The sequence below is a fragment of the Pyxicephalus adspersus genome, chromosome Z (assembly GCF_032062135.1).
Source record: "Pyxicephalus adspersus chromosome Z, UCB_Pads_2.0, whole genome shotgun sequence".
NCBI classification, from domain to species: Eukaryota; Metazoa; Chordata; class Amphibia; order Anura; family Pyxicephalidae; genus Pyxicephalus; species Pyxicephalus adspersus.
In genome coordinates, this window is record NC_092871.1 from 25,709,009 (window position 1) to 25,728,835 (window position 19,827).

Below are 19,827 nucleotides of genomic sequence, written 5' to 3' on the forward strand. Positions count from 1 at the left end.
GAAGGGAAGTACTTTTTTGGTTAGATGTGCTACAAATGACTTCAGGTCCAAACACAAAAAATTGACAGGGAGATGGTTAAGTTGAGCAAGATGTCAGGCTGGAAGCAGCTGGAGGAGTGGTATGTTAGTGGTAGGTTCACAGTGGTTTGGAAGCACAGGCCCAGCAAACTTCCTAGAAGTTTAATCAACCTATTGAGTTGCATCACACCGAGTTTTTACAGAGCAGATACAACACATGTATACCACGTTCATTATGTGTTCCTATATGGAAGTTGTCCTTCTGAAGCTCAAATGTGAAAGGAAGAATTATATGCAATTACCCTATGTGATCACAGACCCAGCAGAATGGTTTATAAGCATTGTGGCAATAAGCATTTGTTGGCTTTTATGTGTCAGATGTTTTCAATCCTCAACCACATCAAAGCAGATAATAACTGTTAGTTTATTCTGGTATGTTGCACTTCATCAAACAATATAATGAGAGCAAAGGCTACCTCCCTATGTCACTTAGCTTTCCTTAAAAGTATATTTTAATTGGGGCTGCAGAGTTTTCTATATTCTATATTTGCATTTGGCGATCATTCTAATATTGCACCTATAGCCTCAGAAGCACACCGCATACTTGCTTTATCTATGGAGCAGCAGCACGATCACTGTAATGTAGGAAGTGTGGTTGGACCAAAGAACCTCTCTCTCCTTAAGAACAAGCCAAGAAAGGCACTAAGAATCCTTAGATTGTAAGCTCTTCGGTGCAGCGTTCTCTCCTCCTCCTGTGTTACTGTCTGTGTCTGTCATTTGCAACCCTATTTAATGTACAGCGCTGCGGAATATGTTGGCGCTATATAAATATTGTTTATTATTAACAATAGAAACATTTGCAAAACTCTTTCCTTGTTACATCTTCTCTCTGACATGTAAAAATTATTACATGATACCTTTTTGTTAATTGAAAAGGAGGCAGATTAAGTGTTCTGCCCCAATACCCTTCCTAATAATACGGTTAGGGGTAACATTGCTGAGTGTACATGTCAGCACTGAATTTCTGCATTTTTAGAATACTTTATATTTTCTCAATGCAATAGTTTACCTTATGAATATAGCACTTTCAAATTGTCTTTCAGGGTTTTTCTCCCCTTCACTTTGTCATTTTCCTGCTGAGCATTTGAGGAAGTTCTTTAGCAAACTTCCAAACACTTTTCTTGCTTCCCTTGCAAAAGAATGGGCACTGAACACCTTTCCAATGTAAAAGGTTTTCTTTTTGCACCCATTTGACACATTACCAAATCATCATTCTGCACAGGACCAGCCAGGGGCATACAGTGCAGCAATAAAACTTAGGCAGCAAAAACAGCAGAAATGGCCATTGACAAACAGTAAATTTTTATACCTAACTAAACTAAAATTACTAAAATGAATACGGTATACCAAAATTAAACATAGAAAGGGTTAGAAAAGTGAAACCATATAAATGGATATAGGTTATAATGAATATTCAATACTGCTTTAAAATACCAAAAAGGAGCATTTATGAGAAGCTCTTTGCTACAGTTTACCTGTACTTTAGGTAAGCCAATACCTTGTGCTGGCTACAATATATTTTCTGAAAAAGCCCAAGCAACATTATACATTTGAGTTCATATGTATGTATATCACCTCTATTTTTCATTGCATGAATTACCCTAAAACCTTTTGCCATTAGCACAATATCAGTTGATAGTGGGCTGAAAATGTATACAAGCTCAAGTCTTAGGTTTTGTAACCAGGCATTGTAACAGTGCAAGCACAAATATCATACGTTTTGATTTATAAAGAAATAAAAAAGCACAACATTTAAACTAGAAAAAGTAAAATCATTTTATTTGCATTAGACTTATATGTGCACATGTGGAAGAAAGGGGGGGGAAATCATCTGAAGAATATTATAAACAAACAAAGTCAGAACCCTTACCAAAAGAATAAAAAGCAGGTGGTCAATGGAGTTGGAAGAAATACATGATAAAAATAATTGTAAAGATACAGGCAAAATTATTCAAACCATATACATTTGTATTCTAATAACTTGGTTCCTGTGCAAGCCTATCAACTACCCAGGAAGCCAACTCCGATGCACCGGAGCGTTCAGTTCAGAGTTTTTTTTTCATATCTTCAAACACATTAAGCACTGAGGTTGCATTTGATTCTCCAGGAGGATTTCAACACTTTTTTTCCGGAATCACCCCTAACCTAGACAGCCAATTGTCCGCTTGCTTGGCCACTGACTTTTGTGAACCCAACAGACAACTTCTGCAGCTGGGGCAACAATGTTGAGAAAATAAACCCAACAGGCAGGTCGGATGTAACGTCAAGCAGCTTCACTTTATACCGTAAGAACGTAAACATAGTCTCAAATCAGGTGCTAGGTTTTAGGAAATTATTTAAAAAAAAAAATATTTGTACAAACACCTTCAATGCAAGAGAGGCAGGAGAGGCATTGACAGACCCCAAATTGCTGGCTCACTGGCACTGAAGGAGTTAAGAGCAGATTCGAGGTAACGTATAGAAAATAAACCATGCGATTAAGGCTCAAATAATCCTCTGTTAAAACTGTCTTTTAAAAAGGCATTAAGTAGGTAATACTGAGTTTAAGTATTTAATAAATACAAGTTTCAGGAAAAAAAAAAATTATATCAATTAAAAAAAAAATAAAAAAAACACAAGACTGAACTGTTGCATATTAGCTGTTAATAGTAACTTAGGGAGACTAGAAAAGGGAAAAAAAATGAATATATATTTTTTTAACTTATGGTAAACGTGCTATGCACAGCCGTTGATGGCGAGCGAACAGGGCCTGCCCTCTCTGAGCGTTTGATGACATGTATGGCAAATGTGCTGTTGTGCGGACAGGTTTATCACGGCTCAGATCTGCAACCTGGGCTGTAAATTCTTCAAAGCCGAAGCTGTGCAAATTTCCTCTGAGTTATCTGCGGAGACACAGAAAGAAAAGTAAGTCAATATTCAATAAAAGAAGTGTTTGAATAAAGTTAATATTTGTAAAGAAGCACTCAGGCTTTTACTACTGCCTGAAACCACGTTTGGTCGATTTCTGTGTCCTGCCTGCCAAAAAGATAATCGACCAATCAAGATGGCCAGCCAGGAAACCAGGAAAGAGGAAAAAAGTGAAGATGGATGGCACCGAGAAGAAACAAGGACAGGCGAGTGCATTTAAAACACCGAGATCAGGCAGATATCTCTTCAGCAATAAAGCAATTGAATTTTATTTTACATTTAGTTCTACTTTAAGTAGGTTTTCAGGAAGTCGGAACAACACACATTCCGATTGTGTCAGATATTGTGCATCCTTGCAAGTTCCCATGGACTGAACTGATATTTCAAACGATGTTCAGAATTTACAGCTATCTTCTGTGAACTACAAGGAAAATATAAAAATATTTTAAAACTAGTTTTTCCGTTTTCCCCTCAAAACAATAAAAAGACTTAGGATAAAGTTAGTTCTCATATTATACACGGAGCCTATTAGTACTCCAAGTGAGCAGTTAGTGGCAGCAATAATAGGTATGCACAACCACAGAGGGATCGGCGCTCCTGGAAGTACTCACTGCTCATACCAATACATGGATCTGAGCCAATCAGGGTAGCCAACAAACCTTTCCTAACATTTCTGGGCTGTGGTTCTCTCTGCCAAGATGACTGACTAAGTATTTACATAGCGTTAAAGAGTTTAAAACACTCTGCTCTTTCTAATTGCTTGCTCTCTGAAGTATTTTGTTCTCAAAGATCACAACAAAGGCTATAAAGTGTTTACAAAAAAAGACGGACAGACTGCAAAGAATCTGGTGCAACAGAAAATAACAGGAAGAGAGCTGACATTTTAGTGTTCGTGTTGATGAATTTCTCCACAATGCTTGTTTAAAATATGTAAATACTTTAGCGTTCAATGCTTGGGAACCAGACCGCTCTCTACTGGCGCCTTTCTTATCGTCAATGTAACCCCCTAATTAAAGGCAAAGATTCCCATTTTCCCATTTTCTAAATGAACTAACCTATTTTGCCCCTAGATATAAGAGGACAGTCTAGATATTGATGCATATTGCCATAAACATACATGTTTGTATTGGCCAAAATTTTTGGGCTGTGGGAATAGATATTCTTGATTTAACAGATGACTCTTGTTTTTATCAGATGCAGACTAGACCCATATACATTTAAATATTTACTAACAAAACTCTGGATATTTTAGATCTTAGAAACATAAAAACCTATATAAAAAAGCACAACAATACATACCAATCAGAAGTCACCTGTTTAAGAATGTATATTACAATGGTGATAGTGTTGTCATTACGTTCAAGGAAAAACACTAACTATACATTTATAATACACACATGGCTTCAAATAGGTGACCATAAAAGAGTACAGTAGATGTAATGAACCAGGATCCCATATACATATAAAACTTTAAACTGCAAGAATTCAATACTCATTTTTGCCTAAAGTGCTAGTAAAAGCCATCCTTTTGTTTCGGGAAGAACGGGAATTCCTGAGCGCATTCATTCTTGTCATGCACAGGGCAAGCCGGGGAATCCTGGCAACTAAAGCTGAGCTGCGCAGATACCCAGAGCGATCAGGCAGGTGGAAAGGATTGTTCCAGACGAGAACAATAATGACCTGCCCAATCATGAAGTTTTTAAGGTGGAACTTTGGATTTACTTTATTATGCCATTTTAAATTGGAGACATTTCTTGAAAACTGAAGGCCTGTTTTACCAAGAACCCCCCAGCCTCCAATGTCAGAATACCTACATGGGTGTTTTAAAAGATAAGGCTGGGTCTACATGGACGTTTTGTAAAAAGGCATGTAAACGTTCCTACTGCGTTTATAAGCGTTTTTATGCACTTAGGCTGGGTCTACATGGACGTTTTGTAAAAAGGCATGTAAACGTTCCTACTGCGTTTATAAGCGTTTTTATGCACTTATTCAAACGTTTTAAAACTTTTTTTTTAAATGCTGGAAAAAGCTGAAAAACGTCTATGCCGCGTTTAACCGCGATTCTACAAGCGTTTTAGCACTTGGTAGAAGTGATTTCTGCAAGTACAGGAAGTACATACATCCCTGCATACATGTGATAATGTGATCATGCAACAGTACAGTGACAAATGTAACAGTATACACAGAATAGAGTGAAAAGAGTGCAAAGTGAAGCACAAATAAAGACAATGACTACACACAAGTGATAATGAATGACATCATTTGCAGGTGTGAAAAGCACCAAAAGCAAACACAATGGCAGACAATTTCACACGTGCCAGGCATAGGTGTTAATTCCTAACAGCATAGTACATGTAATTAATCATGCATGACACATGGAATAGTGACACAGGACACAGGCTATTGTTAAAACGTTTGTAAAAGCCTCCATTGAAATCAATGGAAGCTTTTTTATTGACAATTTCTAGCATGCATAAACGCAGAAAAACGCTCCCATTAAAATCAATGGACGTGTTTTCCCGCGATTTACCAGCGTTTTAATTTTTTAAACGTTGCAAGCAACGTTTAAAATAAAGCTCAAAAACGTGCCTGAAGGAAACGTCCTGGTGTAGATTAGCCCGTTGGAATGCATGGGGACTTCAAACATGGGCTTTAAAAGCCTCAGGTTAAACGCTGGGGAAACAGTCCGTGTAGACTAAGCCTAAGGCTAACATAGGGGGGAAAAAAAACAAAAACAAACACTTACCCTGGTTTGTGGAAGTGAGGGATGTCACTGTGCCTCACCATTGCTTCCCTAAAAAACTGGGCAATCTGGACCAGGCATGGGCAAACTACGGCCTGTTGGGCTATTTAATCCGGCCAGTCAAATATTGATTAAAAACTGTCCAACAACACAGTACCCACTGAAAGTTTTCTTTTATTTTTAGGTAATGGCCTTTACATGTAATTTATATCAGTTCATACAAACACTTTCCATCCATCTGATACAGGCACAGTCAAATTTTTTTAAACTCATTGTGACTCCTGAGTCAAAAAGTTTGCCCACCCCTGTTGATACGAACCTGGAACAAGCGCGTGGATCAGGAAAGTCAGAATATGTGAGTGATCTGCATACCTATTACAGACAGATGACATAAAAAGTAGAAACCTTGTTGGATCCATAGGACAGTAAGCAAGTAATTTTTAGAAGGAGAGGTAAGTACAGGCAGTTACAGCATTTCCTCAGAACAGGTTTCTACAGCCACTCCTATCCTGCTTTTCACATCTAATCATTTCAATTTTTAAAATCAGATTACATACATAGTAAGTCAGGTTAAAAAAAGACATAAGTTTACCCACTAGGGAAGTAAACATAACCCTGATATAAAACCCTACGGACATAGTTGATCCAGAGGAAGGCAAAAAAAGAAAAAAAAAATGGTACAATTTGCTCCAACAGGTGAAAAAAAATTCTTTCCTGATTCCATGAGGCAATCAGATGTTCCCTGGATCAACAGTCTCACCAGTACCCCAGGATCTATTTCAATTTCTGACTGCCCCAAATGCATTCCCCCTAGACAATATAAAGCATGCATGTTGTTAGCCCCCAAGTCCATAACTTTACATTTCGCAATAATAAATGCTGTATGGACCTAATTCCATAGTTTGGTGTCATCTGCTAACACAGAAATGGTGTCTATAATCCCAAACTCTGTTTCATTTATAAAGATGTTAAACAGTAAAGGCCCCAACACTAAACCCTGGGGTACACCATTAAAAACTTTAGACCATTCAGAGTATGAATCATTAATCACTACTCTCTGGATGTGATCTTTAAGTCAGTTCTCTATCTATTTACAGACTGACTTTTCTAAACCTTTTGACCCATGCATATATAAAAATTCCTACCACATTTATATGCTTTTTTATGCACTTTTACAAGCGTTTTAAAGCTTTTTAAAGCTTGACTTTAAAACTCTAAAAAACTTTGATAAACGCCTATGACGCATTTTACCAAGAATTGCCACATCAGGATTTCCCTTTCCTCAGCCAATCAGGGATCAGAGCAATCAGTGGAGCTCTGCTATGCTGACAGCTCCACTTCCTATTGCTCCCGCAGCCCTGGAGGAGCTGTAGTATGTGTTATAGATACAGAACATGTCACAGCTCCTCTATTGGAATGCATTGGCGTTTCAAACGGGGGGTTTAAAAGCCTCAGGTTAAACGCTGGGGGAACAGTTCATGTAGACTAAGCCTTAATGTAAAAACGTTTTTACATGAAAATATTTGCTGCACAATATTTCCATTATGATTACATTTGAAGTTTAGTAATTTCCCCATATAGCTCGGTCTTCTGTCAACAACATTGCAAATGCTAACATTTTTTAGATGCAAGATCTATATAGCACCAAAGGATTGTTTGTATATAGTTAGATTGCTGTATTGTTTGTATATAGTTAGCAAAAGGATTATGAAACAATAATATTACATATACGGTAAATACGTATACGGTAAATAAAAATATACAACAATCATTCTCCTAAATATAAAATAAACATCCACCATGTATAATCAACAATAAGTGCTATAGGGACACAAAATAGAATAAAAGGTTGCACTAAACTTTATCACTCCATCTATTGGCTGTTGGAATAAAAAGATTTACCACATTTATCCTTTGTCTGCCATATTTCTAATACCAATGACTGCCAATACAATATGGTATTGTCATTGAATACATTACAAATCCTTGACCGTCAAATGAGAAAGTATTGAGCTCCAAGTGGTTTTATTCTATATTTACCTTTGTAACAAAAGACATTTAGCAAAGAAGTTGATTGTACTGCATCTTAGGCACAACAACTGGGGGGGGGGGGGGTTGAACTGTAAAATGTTTGGATTATATATAAGGGTTAAAATACATAGTACAGCAAGCACATAAAAGGTGATACTCACATTAAATCCCAATTTCCTGGAAACTTTATATGATCAACTTATGGGGAAGTGTTCCCTATTTCCCCATTTTTATTTTCAGAACAAACAACCTCCTAAAAACAGGCCAGTACTAAATTCTGTATCACACTGTACGTATATTATACAGGTAGTCCTCAAGTTAAGGACATCCGACATACAGACGACTCCTAGATACAAGGGGGGGTTCCCTGCTGCTTGTGTGCAGGACGAAGGCTTGATGGGGGGGGGGGGGATTTCTTGCAGAAGAAGTCTTTTTGCTAAACACAGCTGAGGTTGTGGGTGATCCTAAGAGAAGAGATGATCTGTAACATCTTGTAACTCTTTAATGATCAAGACAAACTCTGCAGCTGTTTCTTTTTGCCTATCAAAGCACAGCTTGCTCCAGAGGTTAATGAATGTCTAGCCTTCATAAATTTTTTTCTTTTTTTTTGCTTTGTTTGCTTGTTAGCTCACAGTGAGGACTTTATACAGTAACCGACAGCATGTTAATATTATGTTCGGAAAAACATCTGTCCTAATTGCATTTATTAAAATAATATACCTGTTCCAACTTACATATAAATTCAACTTAAGAACAAACCTACAGTCCCTATCTCATAAGTAACCCGGGGACTATCTGTACTTGCTTACCTCAGGGCAGGTTCAGACCTGGAGAGGGATCAAGCGATCCCACGCAGCTACCAGCACCTTTCCGGCTACTCAGCCACTTATACTACAACACTGCTAAAGAACCACAGTTGGCAGATTTGACAGGTGGTGGCAGTAACAGTTTAGGAGGCTGCCATGTGTAGAACCTACATGTAAGCGCCCCCCACAACCTCACCACCAGTCTAAGCTTAGCCTCACTAGCTACACTTTCACCTTAATATTTGGTGCAAAAAGAACTTGCAGTACACAAAATGTGTAACTGGTGAAACTGCTAGTATTGCCTCCAGATGGTTTATATGGTAGTTGCACAACTAATAGTTATTCAGCATCTTCTTGTCTCAACTATCCCTTACAACTTCCTTTTGATCTCTCAATTTAATTTACACATTTAATATATTGCCTCAAAGCCAAACTAAAGTTTCACTTTGAAACATTGCGATCAGGGAGGTCTTCATTGCAGAAAGGGACAGGTAGTGACCTTTCTGCAATAAAACACTTACCTGCCATCTTCTGACAAAAAAAAAAAAAAAACAAAATTGCCAGGACTGAATGAATTACCAGAAGTCAGCCCCTCCAATCAACATGGCCAAAGGTTGAAACCAGGAAGAGAAGAGAGTAGTCAGCATCCGCAACAAAATGGGGACAGGTGAGTATTAAAAAACCTGCAGTCAAGCAAGTACGGTTATTTTTTTTGCAGAATATATATTGTTAGTCCCTTCTGCAATACAGGGCCTGCCTGGTGCCAATTTTTTTTATTTGTAGAGCTTATTCTGCATTAAGTACTCTTAACCATAAACACCTTAATTAAACCAAAGCGTTATGACTAACATTGAAAACTTTAGGTGTAAGTAAAACGCTAAATATGTACTGTTGTTGTGAGAACTATCTTTACCTGTCAAAAGATTTAGCAATTCAGTTCATCCAGATTTCTGATCCAAACAGCCTGTCAGACACTATACAGTACATTCCCTACAGAAATAAAGAATTGACAGAAATACTTGCTTGGAAAAAGCTGTGTTTGACTTGTAATGGAGCAGCAGCAATCTAATGAGGTTATCACTAAATTTTCTTCTGCAATAAGCAATCTCCATTTGTTAGAGTCAAAGCATTCAGAAATATCTAAGACCTCATTGGCTTAAATTGCTGCCCCTTCTCTCCCAGGCTGAATACAGACATATAACAGTAGGCTAGTACAAAGAAAGATTAAGGTATTATTATATAACTGGATTAACATAACAGTAACCTAACTCCTAAATTCACCCAGTGAGCTCCGACCCCAAACATAAAGCATAAACTAATGATCTGCACAACATACATAAATGGAAGTGGACAGGTATGTTTTAGGTCTATTTTAGGATTATTGGGGTGTGGATTATATAAAAGAAAACATATTTGGGAACCACTGCTCTCCTCAAAGATGAGTAGTTAAAATCTGGACCTCACCCCAGCAGATGCACCTTATCCCTACAATTCACCTAGCTATGCATGCAGCAGATTTAACCTGAGCAGAGAGAAAACGGTTTTATGCTTCTCAGTTTGAATACATCAGAATCCAGTGCCCTTTGATATCCTAAAGGCATTCCTAAACTGCTAAGAAAACATTTACAGAAAGGTATAACACTGACCTGCTCTTTATGGCCACGTTTGAGGTCCCTCGGAGTGTCTCATTGAACAGTGCACGTTGTACAACACTGATCTTGCTTCTCAGGCAGAGATGCATAGTTCATTTGCCTGACGATCTCTGCAAACAGTTCATCCACCATAGTCTTGCTCTTTGCTGACGTCTCTATAAAAGGGCAGCCCCATTCCTGAGCTAGAGAGCGGCCTTCTGTAGACATGACTTCTCGCTCAGACTCCAGGTCAACCTTGTTCCCGACCAAAATAAGGGGTACCTTCTCGTATCGCTTCACTCTGACTATTTGGTCCCGCATTGGCTTGATATCCTAGTAAAAAACAAAAAGCAACTAAATTAAATAACTCATACAATGTGCTTTACAATCTAAAAATGGTTTCTTTTGCAAATGAATGCAGATTTATTAAAAATTGACCTTTTTGGTAACATATGCCTACATGAATACATTTAATATATGAAGTAAAAGTTTCCTAGAAACAGAAATGTAATACATTTTTAGCAGGCAGTCTCAATGGTGTTAAAACGACATTTTCCCGTTCTTGTGTAACATTATTGAGATTGCAAAAATGTAATTTTGTACCAATTTAACATGTAGAGGCAATATTTGTCAAGGAATTTGGTGACACAGCACAGAACTGTATATGCAGAATTTACAGAACTGTAATCCCTCAATTTGCAACCTAATCCAAGAGTCAAATGCTGACCATGCCGAGTTCTCCCCAGTTCCCTTCAGCAGGGTAAACTACCTGGCACTATTCAGAAACAACCCTGGCTGTTTTTGGGTGGTTACCGAAAAATAATACAAAACAAACAAAGTTTAGGTGAGTGGTAGAACAATTATATAATATCAGTCAGTGAACGTCTCTGAGCTCCGAGTGCTCTTTCTATATTTTTCAGTCCTAAATTAGTAAGGATACTATTACTACAAAATATGTATGTTTCATTAGTTAGCCTGCAAAATTACACAAATGTAAGTCTGGATGCTCAGATGTTTGCATGAACCCAATCATATTTGGTTCTCCAATCCAAACCTGTGCTTTCCCAGGCAGAACAAAGCATTATATTTGCTTTATTTCCCCACCTCGTCTTTGCATATACTTACCTTTTCTTTGAGGATGGGGGGGCTGGAGTGCAGTTTGGCTGCAATGGGCAGAACATGGCCTTACTTTAAGAACAGCGGACTGCTGTACTATAACTAAGCATGAGACGAAAACCAGTGGTCAGGTGAGCTGTATTTCAATAGGTGTATTTTATTTCAAAGCTGAATGTTGTGAGCTCTTCGGGGCAGGGTCCTCTCCTCCTCCTGTGTCACTGTCTGTATCTGTCTGTCATTTGCAATCCCTGTTTAATGAACAGCTCTGTGTAATAGGTTGCGCTATATAAATCATATTTAATATTAATAATTCAATTCTGACTACAGTATATCAATAAAATGAACAAATAAATCACACATTCACCCAGTTACTTGGAGAGTTGATGTTTCAAACAATTACTTCCTCCTAGAGTCATCCTTATGTTGCATAGGAGATCTAAAAACGAAACAGCAATGCTGTGCACAAAATAATGGTTGTGAAATGATGACAGTGTTTGCCGAATCAACAAAATAGCTCAATCTAGCACGCTTCAAAGGCATTTCAGCCAAAACCCACAGCATTACCAGAAAAGGGCAGATTTACAGGACTATTAGGAAAGGAGAGATGGACTACACTGCTGGAGGATCTGATTTACAAGAAACATTAGTCTTCAGCAACACTCAAGGCATTATCATCATTACAGGTAAAAAGAGCAGTGGATAATGACAGCCTGAATGCAAAATTAATGTCAATACTTAATTACATCTGCACTGTGAAAAAAGAAAAAAACTGCAGTAAAGAAGGAAAAACAATTAATAAAATGCACTATATATCTGCAATATGTGCTCATGTTCCTGCCTTTTATCCCATTATTACTGAACCCCAACCCTAATTTCAGCCTTGCTCAGATACGCAGGCTATTCACAGAGTCACAAAAAAAGCATTAGAAGCTGCAGTAAGTCAGAACCTGGCTCATTTCCTGACTGATGGACATCCCCCTCCATTTAGCCCCCCCCCCCAAGCCTTACTGTTCCTGTCCACCCCTTTCATTCATTGGATTTTAGTTCTTTCAATCATGGAGGCTTAGCATCACATGTGGGCATTACCTAAGTTACCCTGCATTTGGTAGTATGTGGTAAGCTATGTACAGCACCCTGTTTGGTCTCTCCCACAAGCCATGAACTGCCTGCACTGCAGAAAAAAGTACAGAAACACATTGATGAAGTGACTGGGTCTAAAATATAGTAATGTAATGAAATTGGAAAGGTTTTATTTTTAAATATCTTGATTATGTTAATGAGAGGGAGAGGGGTAACCAGGGAGGTTTAAATATTAGCAGATTAAACATCTGCTTTAAAAACACACACATAAAGGACTGAGAGATATATTTTTATCTGCCAAAATGTCTTGTGTGTGTCCACCCTGAACTGTCTAACTGCTACTCATCCATGTAAACTAATCATTCTGTATTTCAAGATACAAACTAGAAAGGTTTATTGAGAGAATTTAGAAGTATGCAGAGGACACAGGACAGCTCTGGCTTATCAAACAGAGAAACAAGGCATTCAATGGCCCCACGAATATGTTGATAAGTATCAAGCTAGGTTACTGTGCCCTTAGACAAGAGGTAGACAAACCCCGGCCTTTAGGCCGGATACGGTCTAGCCAGTATTCCAGTCAGGCCTATCGAGTTCCCGCGATATTATGGAGTTCCCGCACAGTAATCCCAATTACTATGCCTAAAGAGCAGAAGCAACGTGCAGCTACCAGTCTCCGGAAGGCTGACCTTGAACGTCGTGTCTACAACCCCGAATGGACTGACAAAATATTCTTCAGCCAACGCGGCAACAAAGCCCTGTGTTTAGTGTGCAACCAATAGCACTTTCAGGTGGTCGAATCTCATGGGGCATTTCGATGCCAAGCACACGCACACATACAGAGACTACACTGCGGATGATCGGAGGACTGAGGCTGCTCGCTTGCAGTCATGGTTGGAAAAAACCTTTCCTTATACACCTTGTTTCTTCTGGCCTAGTGTTCCTTCTTCACCTCCTGAAATGGCCAAGTAGTCCAAAAAGTTTGCCAACCCCGCCCTTAGATGAACAGTAGTGACTTTCTTTGATGAACATCTAGCATTTGTGCAGCCATCCCCCCAGGGTCAATGAATAACCAACCAAGCGGGGATAACTGTTGAACTCTCCTTCAGGGACAGTGCAGTTGGGGTGCCACTTGCTTGTCCCCTCTCCTCTTCATAGAACTGAACAATGTTGTGTTTACAGCACTTGTTTGTTCTCCTGTCCCTGGAAATCATCAACAAAGATTATTTTCAGCAACAGTAATCTGATGTCTGTACAGGGCTTTAGAAGGGAGACCACAGTTGTGTATCATGTTCTTTTAAGATGTGGACTCACACTAGGTGTTGAACTACATTTATCGATGCAGAACACCAAAAACACATTAATGCACTGCATGTATCTTTGTTACCTCAAAAGCATGGAATAACCTTCAGAATGAATGCCTCTGCAATGCACATATGTCTATGAATGTTATGTGAAAATGCAGAGTAAAAATCTAAGGGGCCATCATTGTTCTGTGATCCAGCGGGGGACACAGCAAGTCTGCTAAAATGGGAAACATATTCGTCACCCTGTTAGCTGTTCTAGTGCCATGAGTGTGTGCACAAATCTTATAGGCAGGTAAACAAAACAACAAATAAGACACGTAAATGGAACAGTTATAAGGTGTGTATTTATCTTTTTGTATAAACTTTTGTAAGAAAGTATAAACTCTGAAGGGGTAGAGTGAGTTACATTAAGGCAGTGAAAAAGAGGGGGCGTTATTTGTGACAGTAACTGTGCCTTGTTTGAAAGTACAGCTATCCTTTATAAATCTGTCCAGAGTCTTCCTTCCCTAAAAGGATTTTGCAGGCAGTCTCTCTGAAGCAGCACTGACTCATGCAAATGTAAAAGAGAACATCAGCTGAGGCTGCATAATTTGTGCCACTAACTACAGCTATAAACAGAATCTTCTTGGACTGGGTTGTATATAAAGTTTTCATGTCCTGGAATAACAAGATGAACTTTAGAACCATAAAGAAGTAACACAAGAAAGTAGCTCTGCAAGACTTATATATGTTGCAGACAAATGTACAAGAAAATGATTCATAAAGCAGTGTCAGTTTAATAATACAATATATGTTTGGGATCACATGTGTTACTAACATGGGAAAGAGAGGGCACAGATCTAAAAAACTAAAAAATAGGACTAGCAGTGGCCACCATGCATAAAAAAAAATCAACCATAATCTGTGTTGAGCCACATTATTTGATTTAAAAAAGAAAAACTCCTAAATTCATTTGCCACTTTTGGTTAAAATTATCAAAGAAAGAAAGATGGGGGGACTGGGCCAAGTCTACTTTTTACTAAAATGGATCATCCTTGCTGTACTCCCCTAGTACTCCCAGCAATTTCAAAAGGACAAGCCAACTAGTATTTGCTTTTACGTGTCTGCTCACCATGTCTTTACACATTACACAATGCAGCCCAGCTGGAAAACTGGTGGTGCCCAATACAGTGGTATTCCATTGGGCTGTTGTAGCCCACAACCCCTTCTAGAAGGAAACGTGCCTGGAGCAGAGTTCATGCTTACCTGGAATGACTGCTGATTCACCAAGCTATACACTAAGATAAAGCCCTGCCCATTCTTAATGTATAAATCCCTCATGGAGGCAAACTGCTCTGTGCCAGCTGTATCCAGGATCTCCAGTACGGATGGTGAAGAGTCCACTTCAATCTCCTTGCGGTAGAAATCCTCAATAGTGGGGTCATACTTCTCAATAAAAGTGCCTGTAACAAACTGTACAGTCAAGGCTGACTTCCCAACCCCTCCGCTGCCCAACACCACCACTTTGTACTCCCTCATGGACCCAGAAAGGAAGAGTCAATCTGCACATGCACTGCAACAGGACAGCAGGAGGAGAGGTGTTAATGTGATGGATGGAGTTTCAACGAGGTCATATCCTCTGTCAATAAGAAGTGTCCACTGGATGTTGTGGATCTAGAGAAAGCGGCGTCCAACTGTTTAGTGGATGGGTCCGACCAGAACAACACAAGGACAGCAACAACTTCTCTTATCCCTTCCGACTCCTGTGAATGTGAAACAAAAGTAAAAGAATGTTATTAAAATTAGGCAAAATATGAAAAAGAAAAGACTTAATAATTCCTAGCAACAAACTATATTGAAAGACGTCTTGTAAAATGATCCGTGATAACTGCTCTTCTCCAAATGTCACACAACAAAAAGGCATTGACTTGAAAATTTGAATTTTTGACACACTCAGATTCAGTCATATGTGCACTTGTCCTAAAATTTGGAGACAAATCATTTTGCCATACTGCAAACTTACCCAGAACTTAGAAAATGATTAAAGCCCTGTTTAGCCAGCTTTTAGTGAGAACAGCATTAACTGACTGTCCTGAACTAAACTTAACTACCCCTGTTGACCCCAGGCTGTTTACTTTCCTCAGTAGGACAGATAGAGAGTTGTTTTTGTTTTCATCCTCTGCAGACAATTTTCATTCACCCATAGCTGCACTTTCAGAGTGTCTCAATTCATGGACAGTGGTCTAGTACAAGTCTATGAGGGCTCACTGTGAAGGTTCAGCCAGCGTGAAGACAACTTTTGGTACAGAAAGCATGAAGACTAGAAGTGGGATATAACCAAGTAGATGAGGTGAGTATATTGTCAGTGTAGTTAAAGGTAAACCTCCCATTAATGACATGACACTTTTAGGTAACTAACTCTAATTCTCTAACTCTAAAAACTAATTTTGGCACGTGTTGAGACATCAGCACCTTTCAGATGTCTTTTAGGTGAAAAAGGATAATAACTGTAAAGAAAAAAAATAACTGGACATGGTGGAGTTTAAAAAAAAAAGCATGAACAGCACCCATTTTGTGACAGTTTAGGAGAGCTAGAGATGGCCAGTGTAGTTTCTACTGTTAATGTGCAATTGTAATTGTATTGCATTGTGTCCCCAGAGACCACCAAAAACTCGTTGTACACGCTCTTATCTTCTCTTGTCTGGACTACTGTAACATCCTCCTCTCTGGGACTAACGTCGCTCCTCCAATGACCTACTAATGACTTCCTCACTTATAACCTAATCACATGCACAAATGCACGACTTTTCTAGAGCTGACCCAACTCTCTGGAATGGTCTTCCTCGTCCTATTCAACTTGCTCCTCCTTTCTGCTCAAAGAATACTTAAAACCCATTTTTCCGAACTTTCCTACCCGTCTTTTTCTGTCTCCTAAAACCCTCACTACTTCCCACCACCTCCTAGATTGTAAGCTCTTCTGAGCAGGGTCCTCTCCTCCTGTGTCACTGTCTGTCATTTGCAACCCCTATTTAATGTAAAGTGCTGCTTAATATGTTGGCGCTATATATTACTCTCATTTAGTTTGCTAGCCTTTCCTAAACAATATGTCCAAAAGGTACCAATATACATAACATGGCACTGGGCTCAGCTTACCACTGATGTGGAGCTAATGTACCCCCAATGTATATGTTGCAGCCAGCCTCTCCTATCCACTCCCTACACATTCCTTTCCCTGTCAGCACTTTCACCCTTACAGGTTTATGTTGCACTCTGCAGACCACATGCAGTGAAGGCACTCATATGGTACCTGGACAAATGATTGCCCCCACAACTGACTGACCAGTATAAATGTCAGCAGGAGGTCATCCTGCCTTATGCAAGCTTTGATTCTAGCAAGATGAATGGACTCTTTGCATCATATTTTTCCAGGTTTATCCTAAGTTTCAGCTGTAGTAATGAGACTCTGACATTAGCAGATAAAAACTACAATCACTTTAAGCGACATGATGTGACATATCCACACTGCAGGTTTATTTTTATAAACTTTAGAATCAGCCACTGTCTGTAGTATCAAGACTTAGGTGGAAAAAAGATGACAACAGTTCCGCGAAATACTTATAAAATAGTCATTGTGGCTGCAAGATGCATGTGCTTATGTTTTTTTTTTTTTTAGCATTAGGGTAACAACAACTAACTAGCCTGCCTGTATAATGTGTGAGCTGCAATATAATGCCAACAAACCACTAACTTCATAATTCTTCTGTAGTTATGGGCAGAAACCTATAATATGTTAATTATATAGAGTACACGTATTGTCTTTTGGGTTGTATTTACTTCCAGTGTTGTTCACCTCATCGCAGTGTCATCTGAACACTGTCTATATTTTTACCACACCCTAAAAAAACCACAACCACCAACACATGCTTAATCTTTCTTGCCTTATGAAAAACTTCAGTATTAAAAAGACGGATGCCTGTGTATTGTACATCAGCTGTTATGATGCCATGTAGAGAAACAGGAGAGGCCAATGATTTATCAAAATATTTTGTATTATTTCTGATATTTAATATGTCTGCTCAACACTTTCCATATGTCCTGACAAAGCCAGATTACCCAACCAACGAATCCGAGATCTAACTTCCGCTGACACAAAGCCTTGGTATTCATGCAAACAGTTTAAGAAATCCAGTAACCTTTGCCTACATCCCTGCCTGTCCACCCCCCATGTTCCATCCTACTACTGGCTTGTGTCTGTCAGGCAGATTTCCATACAATGAATATGGAGTAAATTCTAAGGCAGTGTACACACTCTGATATGTGCACATAGCCGAACATGAAAAGCAGAGCACATGTAGGGTGACGGATGAGCCCTCCTAAGACTAGGTACACACGTGCAATTGTTCTCGTCCAATATTCCGCTTTGGGCCAATATCAGACATGAATCTTGTGTGTGTACAGCGCTTGTCATCCATCGTATGAACGACCGTCCTGGCAGACGGACGGACAATGGACGACGAACAATCGTAATGGAAGTGAATGGAGTGAGGGCGAGGCAGGGTGCCGCTTCATTGTTCTCCCGCTCCCCTCTCCTTAGAGCAGAACAGTGATGTATGTACAGCGCTCGTTCATGCATCGTGCAGTCGTTGGAAAGAACCGTGAAGGATCCTTTCCAATGACAATGATTGCACGTGTATACATAGCCCTACATTCGAGGTTCATGTTCTGGGAGCAGGGAAATAAAGCCCACAGTTGTATAGTGAAGGAACAGGGATATAAAGGCATTATTTCTGCTATATAGAACCAGGGGAACACTTGCATATTGTGGCACAGCCCACCCCACGAAAAAATAATGATAAGCGTTTTCTATGAAAACACATAGCCCCAGCTACTGTATGTAAAATGTCAATGGCTCAGTTGATCGCCCCAGCAGTGGAACCCTGAGGCTAGGTACACACGTGCAATAATTGTCGTAAGGAATCGAACGACTAATGACCAACAATTATTTTGAACAATCATATAGTGCACAATTCTGTACATGCTGTAACGTTATGATGGTTCAAATATAATCCACCAATAATGTACACACACTAGATACGAGTGTTAGAACGATGCAGGAAGTGACATGTACAGGAGAAAGTGTACCACAGAACCATCCACGATTACTGAACGACCGTACACACAATGGATAGTGAACGATCATCGCCCAAACAGATCGGCCAGGACGGTCATTCTTTTCCAGCGACATTCCTCGTTCATCGGCGTCGTTGGCCTGTCATTGAGCACTTTTTTTTGTAAATGATTATCAAACGATTGGTGGTAAATCGTTCATTTCCAACGACAACTATTGAACATGTGTATGTAGCCTTAGTCTGCTAGTGCTGAGATTATCGTCCCTCAAATTGGGATAAACGTGGGTGGCTGCAACATGGAGCAGAACATCACCGACATATATGTACAGTACATGTGATAGAATATCCGAGACATACAATCTATATACAAATATTATAAGTGGTTACAGTATTACTACTATCTGCACACAAGGCTGCACCTACCTATCAACTGCATTGAAAGGGCTTACAATGAGAAAAGATTATTTCTACATGGTTATGTACATCTATGAATAAGAAAACAACAGAATGGCTGTGAGATTCCCCCTTACAGGAAGTTTTAATATTGGGGTGAATAGTGGCTGCCACCCCTACACCGCAAGACAGGAGGGCAGCATGTACAGGGGCTCTCTCCTTCCCCCATACAGATGGATAAATATAGATTGGGGGGTTCTCTTTTAAGGAAATACAAATAGAGTCTCACCTGTTCTATACAGACAATACAGATAGGGTCTCACCCCCCTTGACATAGTAGTATGAATTAGGGTTCCCCATCCCTTATAGAGGCAAAACAGATAAGCCCCAACATTAATACCTAAAGTGCCAATAATGGCTCTCCCCCTCTATACACCCAGTATAGGTAGGGGACCCCCATATAGAGGCAGTACAGATAGAGCACCCCCTTATACATACAGGGCTGATAGGGGGGCACCCTCATCTATACAAAGAGTCCCCCTATACAGGCAGTACAGGTAGGGGCCCCCATACAGGCAGGCAGTACAGATGGGGGCCCCCATACAGGCAGGCAGTACAGATGGGGGCCCC

General features: G+C 39.5%; 1 protein-coding gene across 2 annotated transcripts in view; it reads right to left on the reverse strand.

The window, feature by feature from the left end:
* Positions 1-1,829: 1,829 nt before the first annotated feature.
* Positions 1,830-19,827, reverse strand: part of RAP2C (RAP2C, member of RAS oncogene family) — an 18,780-nt gene continuing 782 nt past the window's right edge. The window contains exons 2-5 of one of the 2 annotated variants that reach the window (XR_011923614.1): positions 14,942-15,438; positions 10,212-10,529; positions 6,048-6,100; positions 1,830-2,960 (exon numbers count right to left, since the gene is read on the reverse strand). Coding sequence is in view for 1 of the 2 variants with exons in the window: in XM_072431945.1 (XP_072288046.1) it covers positions 10,251-10,529; positions 14,942-15,214 (552 nt within the window). In the remaining variant the exon portion in view is untranslated. The remainder of the gene's footprint in view (positions 2,961-6,047; positions 6,101-10,211; positions 10,530-14,941; positions 15,439-19,827) is intronic. The other variant, XM_072431945.1, reaches the window with a different exon arrangement.